Here is a 14011-nt window from a genome sequence, read left to right on the forward strand (position 1 = left end):
CGTTGGGTTTCACTGAATTAGATTTCGACCGTTATACATCTTCGATTGGATTACACAAGCAGCTTTTATCGACCTTCTTGCGTAAAAACAGGGAAAGACAATTTAATGCTAAATCCGTGGCGTTAATTGTCTAGACGGATGACCTTGACAATGTACAAAAATTACGTATTCAGTATTAATTGTTCGATCGAGGCAATCCTGAGAGAATAACTTGCATATTAGTTGAAGAACACGCTTTTTTAATTTATTCACGGGTAAATATGAATTTAAACAAAAAAAAAAATCATATTGTATCGCGATGTACACGCTATTGTTTTAAGGTTAGTTCGAAATAACGTCCACGGTCATTCAACGGCTTTACCTATCGATGGTTAATTAATCCGTTATTTAACAGTCACGAACCTATTAGTCCCATCAACAAGTTAACCCGAGTAACGTAACAATTATTTTCTTAATTCTTAAAAGAAAATTATTCACCATCTCACTTGATGGATAGAGTCATAAAAAATGCTATTAATACGCTGTCGAGTAGAAGAAGAGTGTTAGAAAACTGAACCAGATACTTCACTTGACGAAACACGAGGAATAAGTCAATGAGCATATCCGCAACATCCATTGTAGCGTATACGTGAAATATGGTCAAGTCACAGTAACGTCCGATTGAAGTCGAATAAATTCTAGGCACTACTGAATAGGACCGAGAAACATACAGCTTCCCGCGGTTATGTTGGGCTGCTGGCCAATAAACGACTTGGTATCCCGCCCAATGTCGACTTCGAATCTTCGTCGATTCGGTTAATAATTCTCGTCCAACGTGAAGACGCTGCTTCGGTCACGAGACAGATTATTTTGAATCCTGTGCGAGAACGGGGGTAGGGGGGGGGGAAGTCCTAGGTACGTTGATTCTTATGCGGACACTGTAATGTATTTTGATTCTCAGAAAAAATCGCCTTTAGTTCGAAGTAGTAGACATGCTAATGGTCGAACGTGACAAGTGGGTGAAACATTATGAAAAGTCGACTTACTGTTTAGGAACAAAATTAATAAGAAAGTTAAAAAGCTAACGTCACAATTTGTACGTTAATTCTTACGAATGTCCCGTCTGGCTTACTATAACTGACCATTGGTACCAACCTAGGAGAAAAATTTTTATTTTTCAATTAACATTATTACCATAAAAATGTATCATTTGAGAATGTAACTTTGCCGGTGTTAAATGGAATTCGTATTTCTGATTGTTCGGATACACTAAAACGTCCAATTAAAACGATACATTGATTAGATGAACGAAGAAATGATATGTTTAATGTGAAGGTGTTTGAAATTCCCGCGAATCTGTGAATTGCAGTTACTGTAACTTCAAGCGCGATTTCCGAAGGGTGTTTTATTTATGAAGTAATGAATACTTGTCGCTTCACTTGCAAGGTGGTAGTTTTTTTTATCTCTCTGTGATGGAAAAAACTAGGTTAATGAAGCTAAATACAATTTCATTCTGTTTTATTACCAGTTGCAAACATGAACACGTTGCGATAAGACGAACAGAGAATTGTATTAGTCCTTTAAACAATCCATTACCCGTGGCAAGATACGAATGGGAATAATAACGATTGAAAATTATGAGGAAATCGATATCGGGAGTCGAGTGTCAGATAACAATCGTCCGGTCACCGGTTGGAAGTACAGTGCAGGGCTCGACTAAATAGTACTAATATTTACTTAGGATAGTTATAATTTCTCAATCGCCAATTACTTAAATAAAAATGAATAAAAATTACTATATTACATAGTCGACTTGTGGATGCACCAGTAAATTAATAGTATATAAACATTGACCTTTTTCAATTCTTTACTTCGTCTTCAAACAATTTTCGCGTCATTGTTTAGCAATGTTCATTCCTTAGTGAAATCTATATTTTTTTTAATTGAATTATATTTTTTTAATTTTTCGAATTGCAATCTATACGTTATAAAAAAATATACATATTAAAAAATCTAATTTTCATGTTCCAGATATTTATTAACATTATTCTCATTTAAAATTCGACTTTAATAGTTACCAAATCTCTTAAATGTTCATTCATTAGTACGTTTACTAATCATTTAGTTTGTACAAAAACTTCAAAAAATGCATGGAAACAGTATATACGTACACATCATTCCATACAGTCATCTGTATCGGTTTGTGGTTACGTGTACATTATTATGCAATTCTGTTGACATAATACAATATCCCTGCTTAAGCGTCGTCTGACATAATGGAAAAAATTCAACAATAACAAAAAAAAAAAGGTTATACAATTGCAACTATAACTATAGTTAGAAACTATACCGTGATGATTTGTTATGCGCTTCGAAGAAACATGTCCGCTGCGAATATTCCCGCGCAAAGTTCTGCTCCCAGTGACAGGGACGCTGCTAAAGGCAGAATAATCTCGAACGAACCGGCGAAGGAGAAAAGAAGGAATTTACGTTCGCGATGAATCATCACAGCTTCATTCGAGGGAACAAGCTCTGGGTTCTTTGACAATAGCATCGGCGTTTAACGTTGTGATACGATCCCCTAATTACAAGAAAAATTCTCGGAGAGGAAAAGTTCACATAAATTCTCATAAAATCACACGCTACGTAGAAACCAGTTCCCCACGCTTTACTGACGTAAAAATGTCGTAACGAACGTGGAAGCAATAGGCCGAACACGTGTTCACTCTAGCAGCTGTCATTATTTCACCGGTTCGCTAATATTGACTCTCTGTTCATTCCCATTCAATTTTTCCCTAATAAATTATACACGTACACACGCACCGATAAAGTTAACGAAATTCCTTATACCGTTCTATTTAATAAAATATAATCATATATTCGCCCGATAATAAATTCGATACGTGGGTATTTGTCTCGTATTTTTAAGAACATTCGAACCACTTATCGTGGATTAAATTTCGCAAGAATTTCGCACAATACGGTGTCACACATTAGTATCTGGAACGGTACTCTTGAACTTTCGCTTTCTCCAACCGCCACGTGATATTTTTACCAAAACCCGCCGTTCATAACCTCTAAGCGACTTCGCCTGCCGGAAGTTCCTATGAAGATATCGAACGGATTTTCCGTACACGATGTCGAAAATGTATTCTAGAATGGGGATTGTATCTTGGTGACAATATCTTACGAATTCGAATCAAATTAACATTAAAAAAAACCCATAAAGGGCAGTGAAGGTTAACCGTCACAACGTTCAAATTCGCTGTCCACGAGTCCACGGTCAATCCCCTCTGAAACTCTATTCGAGGTTCGCGATAGGTTAAAACCGCGGTGTGAAATTCTCAGTCGGATTCGGACTCGTTGCCCCTTTAAGAGTGCCCATAGATAGCTGCACAAGCCACTGCACAGATGCAGACACACACACACACACACACACACTCACCCGTTGCAGGAGTTCATGATAGCCTTGAAGGAATTCCTCGCACACCTGACAGGTAGACGGGATGCTCTCGTGTTTAAGAATGCATGGTCTCTTTATCGTATACATTCTCCCGGAATGTAACTAGAAACTAACGGAGCGGCGTTCACTGAACACTTTTTCCCTTCTTTATTTTCCTCTGCTGGAAAATTAGGCCACACAACCCGAGAAACGAACGATCCACGGTTGGATAGTTGAGAATATCCTCTCAAGTCGGCCGCGTCCAAAGACACGTGACGAGCAGACGGAATCGAATAGAAAATGGTAACAGATGAGTACCGTTTGATGATTCATATGCACGAATCAGCGAAAACGAGCTTCGCCAGCGAGCGAGCGATTCGAAAGCTCGGAGTCCGATCTCGAGACTGAGGAGCACGAAGAAACAGAGGGGAATCGGAACGAAGATATCAGTTCGCCTATCCGGGGATGCCCCCCACCCCACCATATCTTGCAATGTCTTATGGTATACGTCATACTCTACGTATGCCTCGAAGCAAAGTACCTGTTGGTACGTACTTCGGCCTTACTTCTTTTTCGTGGACGTGCAAGTGTCACACCATCGGGAAACTGCTACTTCGCCGCATACTTTATGACCGTGATCAAAGATTCCGTCTTTTTTGTACCCTCATCAAACAATTACGAGTCATCTATAAGAATTTTTTTTGAGAAATTTTCATGAATCGATTTTTATGATTCCTATGGTTTGACAAAAATTTATATTATTACTTTTGCCAGTATTTATGGTAAGTACAGTTATAATACTAGGGTGCGTCAGAATAACAAATACCTGTGGAGATTTTTCGATTGGATTGTATTTTAATTGGATCGCAACGCGTGTGTGGCGAACACGTAACCATGTGTCCTCTTTTCACGTGAAAGTTAACTATTCCGGCTCAAAAACCAACTGTCACGGTAGAGACAAGGTACCCTCGCGAGCAAATTCGGCTTCCGCAAGGGGAAAAAACGGTGTAGAAGAAAAATCTTCTACTACTTGGTAATTTATTCCAGGTAGTGAAATAAATGTTAAATTGAATGTTAATTTGGCATACATTTCAGTAATTCCAATTACCAAGTGGTATGGAAGTCAAATTTGCTTCTGGATGTACACCGGTTACCTCCAGCAGCTGCAAAACGGGATACGGTATACTTCCGTGTGCTTAGGGGAGTTTAGATTTGCAAATAAAAGAAAAAAAAAATGAAACTCTTTTTACGTTTGTGTTGATTTAATGACCGTATGTATCCGTATAACACGTATAGAAAATGCGTACCGACTAAAACCGCCCCAGTCGTAGCAGTACCAGCTGCATTACGGAAATACACGTGAATAATGAAGTGCGTCATCCTACGAGGAAACTGATACCAGACTCAATGGTGGCGACAATTTACTTCACTGAATTCGCACACCGATAGGTACAGTTTAATTTAAGAATGTTTTTTTTTTTTTTTTTTTTTTGTTAAAATCGATACACCTGAGAAATTTTAATAATTTTCATTTGCAATTTGCTAGTTACGGCACTACTTATATAAGTAACATAAATGTCTTACTTGCTTCGATGGTTAACTAGAGGGAACATAAAGTGTCGGTCCACGGAACCAGAAGAGTCTTAAAATTTTTGACCATAAGGCTTTCAAAGCGGCGCTGTCTCTAGGCCTAGGGCACGGGAGATTTGTGGTACAGCACTACGGTCTGTACCGTACTCAGCAGACGATGACCTCACAGACTAGCAGCACATGTATGCACGGCTGACGAAACGTTGCGAGATATTTCGCCACCCTAAGAAATCCCGCCGATTTACGATTAAGTTCAAACTACAAGATGTTGTAAAAATATCGCGTTTCATTAAACAATAATCGTTTGACACGTTAATAAGAAAGCACAATCGATTGCTAGAATTTCTTGTCCGTAATCCATATACTTTTTCATCGTATGTAGGAACATATAAATGAAAGTTTGTATTTTACGTTTTATTAACAGTTGTTGGTAATATTTAAAAAAAAAAAAAAAAAAAAAAGAACTAATTATAATGCTACTCGTGTAGCACATTTGGGCCAGGCAGTAGAAACAAACTGGTCGGAATGAACGCAATTTTGCATTGGACACATTTTCATATTTCTACATTTGCCTGATAACCAGTGACGTGAGTAATGGCAAGCGTTGGCGACTGACATATCGCTTCCCCATTGTCGATTTCAATGTTAGAAGAACATACACGTCAGTACTATCTAATGTGCGTAACACTGTTTTTTTTATTGTTTATCGTATCAGAGCTACAAATTCTGTGTAAACATAATACAAAGATTGTATGTTACTATAATATTAAAAAGAAAAAAAAAAGAACATTTATCACCAAGTTCTAAGGACTATTTATTCACAGGGCATAAATTCGTTAGCCGTAAAACACTTGTTTTTAAAGGGGAACAAATTGTTTAAATAAAAATACGAGAAGACACAGGTGGGCTCGACGAAGTCCCCTCGTTTTTAATGCTACCGATGAAAATTCCGTTTCTGCAGGGTTAAGTCAGTGAATACCTCGTTATTGAAAAAAAAAAATTCAATCTAATTTTTATAATATCTGGTTACAAAATCACTGTTGTTGGGTGTTATACTTTCACTCGGCCTAAAAACAATGCGATATGGAGTAACCCGATAATCAGTTTCGAAATCCGAGTTTATATCCTTGGAAAGCGTATCACCCGATTTGCAACCCTTTCGATCACTATGTGAAGGTAGACGGTCGTGCAGAAAAAAAAAAGGTAATTTCAAATGACGCATGCGCAGGAAAGTCCATACGAGTTCGTAGAACGCCTGCGCGTCGGACGTGAATCGAAGAAGGAGATTGGACGGTCTAACGCTGCGGGGAAAGGTGCTGGAAACAGCTGGGAGACTATCAAGGTCATTTCGAATGACAGCCGCACGTCACACCTCCGGTCGAGCCCTCTCCGTCGACGAATAGGAGGCCCGGAATCGATTCTGATCGTCGCCTTGTACATTCGCAAACTACACCCACGAGTTCATCGTACAATAGCTACACACGGCCGGCAAAACGGTCTCAGAGAATCATTTGCGCCAGCTGCATTTCTGTTCCGTTAAGGGGCTATGCTAGTGTGACGGCTGTATAAGGCAATTTTTGGGATTTTTTTAAAGAAAAACTATTGAACTTATCAATTGGAATAATATACATATTTACTAAATAATATTTGTAAAGTATGCTATATTTTTATAAAGTAAAAACAATGTATTTTTTAAAAGTTACAGCTCGTTTGTGAGAGTGTCTTAACGAAATTTCGTTTCCATGGCGGCCATAGTATAGACTTGTGTGAAATAAAAAAAACAAATATTTTCTTAATTGGTATGTGTGTGGCTATAGCCCGTACCAGAATAATTTAAAAAATTTGAGGAATAAAAAATGGCACCTTTCCAAACAAAAGGTTTAATTTACTTGCATAAAAATGGCTGGTTTTTTAACCCGCAAATTTGTAATTTTTAATCGATCGCGATCAGTTTCAAGTACTGTTTTAGAGCATAAAAAGAGGAATGTTTCAAACTTACATCTAATCACCTATTCCGAGCCATATAAAACACCTTCATCTTCCTAAAAAAATTGTTGCAAATTGCAAAAAAGAAAAATCCGATTTTCTGAAACCGTCACACTAGCATAGACCCTAAACCCTCGTGCTATGTTCGCCTCAATATAACCCGAAACGGAGATTGAACATTTAGTAATATTATTTTCAGTTATATAAATGTTTAAATAAATAATTTACAATTAATAATTTGTTTTTGATTTTCGTGCTTTTTCACAGAAATCGTATAAATTTCTCTATTACTTGAATATAATATGGGGGTCGATGTAGAACTTGTACTGTTCGTAGAAATTTTATAATAATAATTTCGAAAAAAATCAAATGCACCAAGATGAAAATAAAAAACCTCGGAAACTTATTTATAATAATTTATTACCGAATAAATTGAATTTTCTCATTTCTCTTGGAGAACTTGGTCATTATTCGAACGTCAAAAGGTTACTTATAAATACGTTAATATTACTGTTTCTTTTATTATTATTAGCTCTATTCTATAAGTGTCCTATTGTTTTCAAAATTAGTTACAATAGCGATATAATTTTGTATACTTACGTTTGTGTGGTGCCAGTATTCGATAAGACCCAATAGATCGGTACTCGGTGCATAAAGCAGAAAATCCCGCCACTCGTTGAAACTAATAGTAAGACTTCCATCTTTGTCCATTCTAAGAATCGAAGAACAATTGTAAACGATACAAATGTTCAATGGATAATAATATATAAAATTCAAATAGGTAGTGAACCGCTTTAATTAATTATAAAAAAAAATTGTATTTAAATATCAATGTATAGATCCCATCGCGATGCTCCAATCATTCTTGCCGCCGCGAGCAAGGCAATATATGACCGTAACGGTAAGAATCATTGGAACACAATACAGGGTGCCAAAAAAAAACATTGTTACCCCAAAGCTTACCGTTGCAGCAGTTTCTTCGCCTCGTCGTAATCCATCTTTACCCCCAACTCTTCAAACGTCTTTATCAATTCCTCCAAATCGATTTTTCCTACAAAATCAAAGTACGCGTCACAACACCGGAGGAACACAAGAAAACACAGTGTTTTCCATTACGTCAGTACGTCGGTTCGTTTCAACAACGGAATAAACAAAAATCAGCAAAAACAGCAATGATAATCGAAATTTTCACGAATTGAGCAACTGATGACGCTCGTTTGTATTCAGGATGAGTAACAATGTTTATAAATATTTATCAAGTATTCAATTTTTTTAAGGTCACTTCGTTTACATTTTCGAAAATATTCAAATGACCATTGTACTCTGTTTTTTTTTTAATTTAACAGAATGACATTCTTGAGGCAACCTTAACCCTCAGATCATAGACATCGTTATCTGTTGTTACGTATGATGACGCGATGGATAATGCTTATCCGGAATACACGACAGATAATGGCGCACAACTGTCAAACTTTTTCTCTGAGGGCTGTGAGATGGGTTCAAGGTTATGTCACGCTACAGTGAATAAAAAGTACTAACCATCTTTGTTCTTGTCAAGATGAGTGAATTGTAGACGTAGGTTTTTTTCATGCTCACGGACGTAATGTATAAATTCCGCGAGGCTAATGTCACCGCTTTTGGTGCTGTCTGACCGGGCCAAGAATTCCTGGAAAAGAATACTCACTGTCATCTATGAATTTTATTACAAATTTAAGAAAAATTTTTGTTAGAAAAATTTATGATTTTTTATTGTTCGATAAAAATCATATTTAAAAATGAAATTTTAAAACGGACGTCAAAGTACACACGCATGTATATTTTTTGGTGTTATTTTTTGATAACAGCGACCCTATTCTCATTAACCTTGGCGAAACCATATAAATTAACTATGAAGCTTAAGCGATATGCAAGACAGTTTCACAAACATTTTCCTTGTTAACTTGTTTTCCAATTTCACGAAGCTGTTTCAAATACTAAAAGTCAGTGGTTTCGAATAACATTCAATTTTTTTTTATATTTTCGCAACTTTAACTTACTCGATAAATAAATTTAAATTAACAAGTAATTAACACGTAATATTGAACTTAAAAAATACTTCATTCAGAAACAGTAAATTATTCAAAGAAATTCTATGAAGTATAAATAATCTAACCTAAATCGATGTGTTTATTAAGAAAAACGAACGTTTCAGAATTTATGTAATACCTGCGTCTGTACTTTATGATGTAAGTTTGATGAGTCTAATTTTGAATGTAAATTATTAAACAGAGCAATAAAATACAGTAGAAAAATCATTTGCGGCTAAATACTTTCTAACTAGTCCATCTCGAACGTAAAAGTCGCACGCAACGTCCGCATTATGTAGTTCGATCGTGTGTTGGCACCGTTTGTGGTACAACGAGAGTATTCCAACGATACGACACACAAAGGGTCACTATATGCATTGCTCCAATTATTCCTACGTGTTTTTCAAATTTATATATATTTAAATAATTCGCAAAAACCAGTGCCTGAATGAATCTGGATCTATATATTAAAAAAAAAACGTAATTATTTATGGATAGAACGCCTTTCTTTTGTCGTATCTAATATAAACAATAATTACATTAAAAATTTTTACGATTTAGTAAAGTAGACGATGCTTATGAAGGGTCGGCTGAACTGGGTCAGAATAGACCCATGCCACTCCTTGCTTAATAGTCACATAATGACGTTAAAAGATCATTATCGTTATTTTAATATTATTTTTCTGTTTTTATATAAAATTACTATTTCATTGAAGAACATATAAGTTTTAAATAATATAATTAATTTTTAAATAGTAAAATATACTTTATTGGGCACTGTTCTGCATTTAATATTATTTTCATACAGTGAGTGTGAATAGATGCATTTTCGTTATTTAAATTTTAAATCTTCTTAAATGAAATATAATAACGAAATATGAATGAGAATAATGAAAATGCATCTGTTCACACCCACTTTGTAAAAATAATTTTATAAAATACCATTAAATGCAGAACAGTATCAAATAAAGTATATTGTACTATTGCATATTACTTATTCTGTTTAGAATATTTATTATGAAAGACCTGAGTGTTCAAATACATTGTTTTTCCATTCTGCGTACAACCGAAAGTTTACTTACAGGTCAAGATGACTCTGCATCCGATTCCCCGCAGCACACATTCATAGAATTCGGCTTCCGAGGGTTTAATGCGTATTTGCTAATACATGTACAATTTCCGTTTAATCCTTAACGTGATATGCATTCAGTGAACCTTTACTCGTAGCATCATTCGAACACTCGTTGCCCATCGTATATATATCAAAAATATTTATAATATATATTGAATAATACATTACCTCGGCATAATACTTATCCACCCCGACCTCGCGTAGCGCTTTCGACAAGTCCTTCACGTCGATTTTCCCCTTCCCGTCCAAATCCAATTTCTGAAATATCTTCTCCAGCCGGTTTTCGTCTTCGGCTGGCAACTCGTGTAGATAATGCGGTGGCATAACGCCATGCACACTACTTCCTCGATTACCGGGCATGCTTCTGTCACTTCCTACTTTGGGCAAACGTGTCGAAGAATTCTTCTAGCGCGTTGTATTATTGTCACGCACGTCACCGTTACTTTTTCGTCGCTTTACTTTCTTATTTCTCGCGGCTACACGTCTCGGGAACCACTAAGCGCCTTTCTACACGATCGTCGATTCGATCGTAAAACAAACTTACCAGAGAACACATAACTGCACCACACACGTGGCTCGTAGGCAGGCGTACATCGATACCCTCGATAATTCACACCGTTCCCTGCAAAACCGAACGACGCAGTCCTGGCGTGGGGCCGTCACGTCCCGACGCGTTATCACTGAACACTCGACCGCCACGGGAATCGATGTCGACCAAGGGAAAGGACACGGGACTCCACACCCTTTTCAGCAGTACGAATCCACCCAGATCAATTGTATATTCGACGCACAACGAACGACCCGTCCTACCTTCGGCCCCGTGTTCGGTACCGAACAACCGTTTCCGCACAACTGGATTGCCCGGGGCAATTTGCCCCTGGAGAGTGTCCTGCTTCGTGCATGAATTCTGATGATCAGCGCCATCTAACGGCGAATTTCGGGAGCACTTCGTGAATACCGACGGCGTCCCGGTCGATAAGAAAATTTTGTTAACACACGAATATGAAACCGGAGGAAAATAGTTGGCGCCGAATATTAGTGTTTCTTAACTTAACAATTTATATGTTAAAAAATTGCCACCAATCTGCTCCCTCGGAATCTATAATTGCTCCCATCGCACCGTTTATATTTAATGAGGTATTCGCAAATGAAATAGCAAAAATTTGTTGTTTGCAAAATAGATAGTAAATGGTGTTTTTATAGAAATATTATGGTACCAAAAAATGGCTCCTGAACTGTTTTATAACAATCAATAATTAGATATCTCAATAACAACTTATTAATAAGCAGCAATTGAAATAATGTTGTTGCATACAGGTTAGGTATACGTCATACGATAGGCGCTCGTTTATTGCAGCCTTCGGGGCTGTCGAGGGCCAGAATTCCAGGAATATTGCAATATCTCATTAAATATAAACGTTGTGATGGGAGCAATTTTTTAAGATATAAATTGTTAAGAAACACTAATATTTGGCGCATACTATTCTCCAGTGAATATGAACGTTATTGAAAACACTTTCAGTCAAACAAAAATTATACCTATACTTGTTTTGTCTTATTATCTTAGGTAATATTATTTCAGTAATAATGCATTTGGTAGGTAGAATACTTTCATAATTTATTATTTTACACCGACCAGACCTGGGATACGTTACACATTAAATATTTGAACAATGAGTTCAGTTGACAGCTACTGGTTTAAATAAGTGATCTCTCGATTTATTACTTCCTATTCGTTCTGAAGTCACCAAAACTGTCAACTAAAAGAAGTTATATTCCTGCACAGAACTTCTTCTTTATTAGATATAAAGTTAAATACGAATAATAAGAGAAGTTTGTCTGGTCATTCGAGGTTTAATTAGATTGAAATTTTATTCATTGTTGACTCAACAATACCCCAATAAAAAAAAAGGGTGTAAACGAAAGAATTCCAGTGCGCAGCAGAATAATTCCAATATATTATTGCAAACAGTTTAAAATTTATTTGAACCGAAACTGAACAAATTAGAAGAGTCTAGAACGGAAGATTCACAAAAAAAGTACTTGTTGAATAGATAAATATATTACACTTTCACTTACAGTACAATTGTTAGAAAATACATTTAAACTTTCGTGGATTCTCATAGATTATATAAAACATTCGAAGAGTTTTATCTCGATATTTATGCAGCCGTTACCTTTCATTAAGTGTTTCTTTCTATTGTCGAAGCGTTCGTATCCAAAAATGTTCGTTTTATCCGGGTGCTAGCGTGCCACTGATAAAACGAATTAACTTAGCAAAACGTATCGTCTCTTAAGGTAGTGTTCTCGACACGATGGGTGGTCAAATAACGTGTACGAAAAATTAAATCTACAATTGTACCAACTCGACGATTTAAATTCTCCTCTATTGGTTAAATAGAATCGGGATAATAAAAAGTTCCACTACACGAACGTACCACAATTTTACGTTATTATAATGCGACTTTTTCCATAGTTATTTATTTTAGAAAAATACATTAAAAATGCCAGACTAACAATTACATTAAACGTAACGGGCACTGCGAACACGTGACATTTTTATCCGGACACTGACAAGATGTACTATTTAAAATTTAATCGAACGAAAAATTTGAACGAGTGTTTTCATCTCACATATCCATACAAGCCTGATGACGTTTTCTCACGGCGTTGAGAACATTATTCGAATATGTGTTATGTAAATGCATTGCCCATTATGTTTACGGCTAATGTAACAAAAATCTTACAATTGCGAATTAATTTAACGTAAATGTCACAGAAGTACCATCTCTCGTACTGTTAAGTGCCAAGTGCGCGCTGACTATATGCATTATATACCGATATGTATATAATAATTATTGTTTTTCATTTATGTTCAAACAAAGAACGTTAATATAGATTGTTATGTGGCTTCATACCATTTAACATAGGTACGCGTGTATTATTATACACATAGTGACATGTTTAACATGCAATTAATCTGAAGCTTGCACAAACAGTATTGTTGCGCTTATTACTTCCCAGTGTACACAGCCCTCTTCGCTTTTTACTCTACATTTATTAACGAGTCGTACTATGAATAAAAACAAAGAAAATGTGACGTATATCGAAGGGCAACATCTGACGAATGGATCACTAGAAAGATTACTGGACACATAATTCCTTTAAACGACAGATACATATTTAAAGTGTACAAGGCTTTTCTTTTCTCTCAGTCGAACGTATAAAGGAATTACACGCGGTGTATGGTTTTCGAACGTAGTTCAAAAACAGTAGCTTATGGAAATTAAGAATTTCATAAATATATATAGATATAGATATAGATATAGATATATGTAACTAAAATGTCCTTTAATGTAATCAGAATAGAACATATACGTAAACGTAAATTCTTCTGTCCAAATAGTTTCTTATACATTACGGACACATACAAATGGTAATTGTCACCGAACTTGTTAAAAATCATCAGAGTTTGATTTGCAATCATTGTGGGGATATAATAAAGAAACATTCTAAGTCGTGATTTAAAATGTAAAGGCTAATCTTCATGTAAAAAGTACATTTCCCATCGTTCTGTTTCAGATGAAAAATCAAAAAGGTGCCCCCCCCCCCTTTCCTGCAATATTGTCACACATTGTCTACAATATCGCGGCCAATTCGTGATGCTTGTAACCTTAACATAATCGTATAGTGATTGCAAATGAAATTCTCATAATCGCAATAGAAAATTTGTACTACATAAATTTTAAAGTCTTTATAAGTTTTATCTGTGAAATCAGTAACAAAATAAATAAAGTTTCTAACATACTTCTCAAA

General features: G+C 36.0%; 1 protein-coding gene across 1 annotated transcript in view; it reads right to left on the minus strand.

Annotated features, from left to right (window-relative positions):
- The window catches only part of LOC107192435 (calcium-binding mitochondrial carrier protein SCaMC-2), a 16564-nt gene extending 5633 nt beyond the window's left edge, over window positions 1-10931 (minus strand). Inside the window, exons 1-4 of the mRNA XM_015581686.1 lie at window positions 10364-10931; window positions 8537-8663; window positions 7961-8048; window positions 7598-7709 (exon numbers count right to left, since the gene is read on the minus strand). Of these exons, the coding sequence (XP_015437172.1) occupies window positions 7598-7709; window positions 7961-8048; window positions 8537-8663; window positions 10364-10555 (519 nt within the window). The 5' untranslated portion in view covers window positions 10556-10931. The remainder of the gene's footprint in view (window positions 1-7597; window positions 7710-7960; window positions 8049-8536; window positions 8664-10363) is intronic.
- Between the last annotated feature and the right edge of the window lie 3080 nt (window positions 10932-14011).

Source organism: Dufourea novaeangliae, unplaced genomic scaffold (genome assembly GCF_001272555.1).
Source record: "Dufourea novaeangliae isolate 0120121106 unplaced genomic scaffold, ASM127255v1 scaffold7, whole genome shotgun sequence".
In the NCBI taxonomy this organism is placed as follows: Eukaryota; Metazoa; Arthropoda; class Insecta; order Hymenoptera; family Halictidae; genus Dufourea; species Dufourea novaeangliae.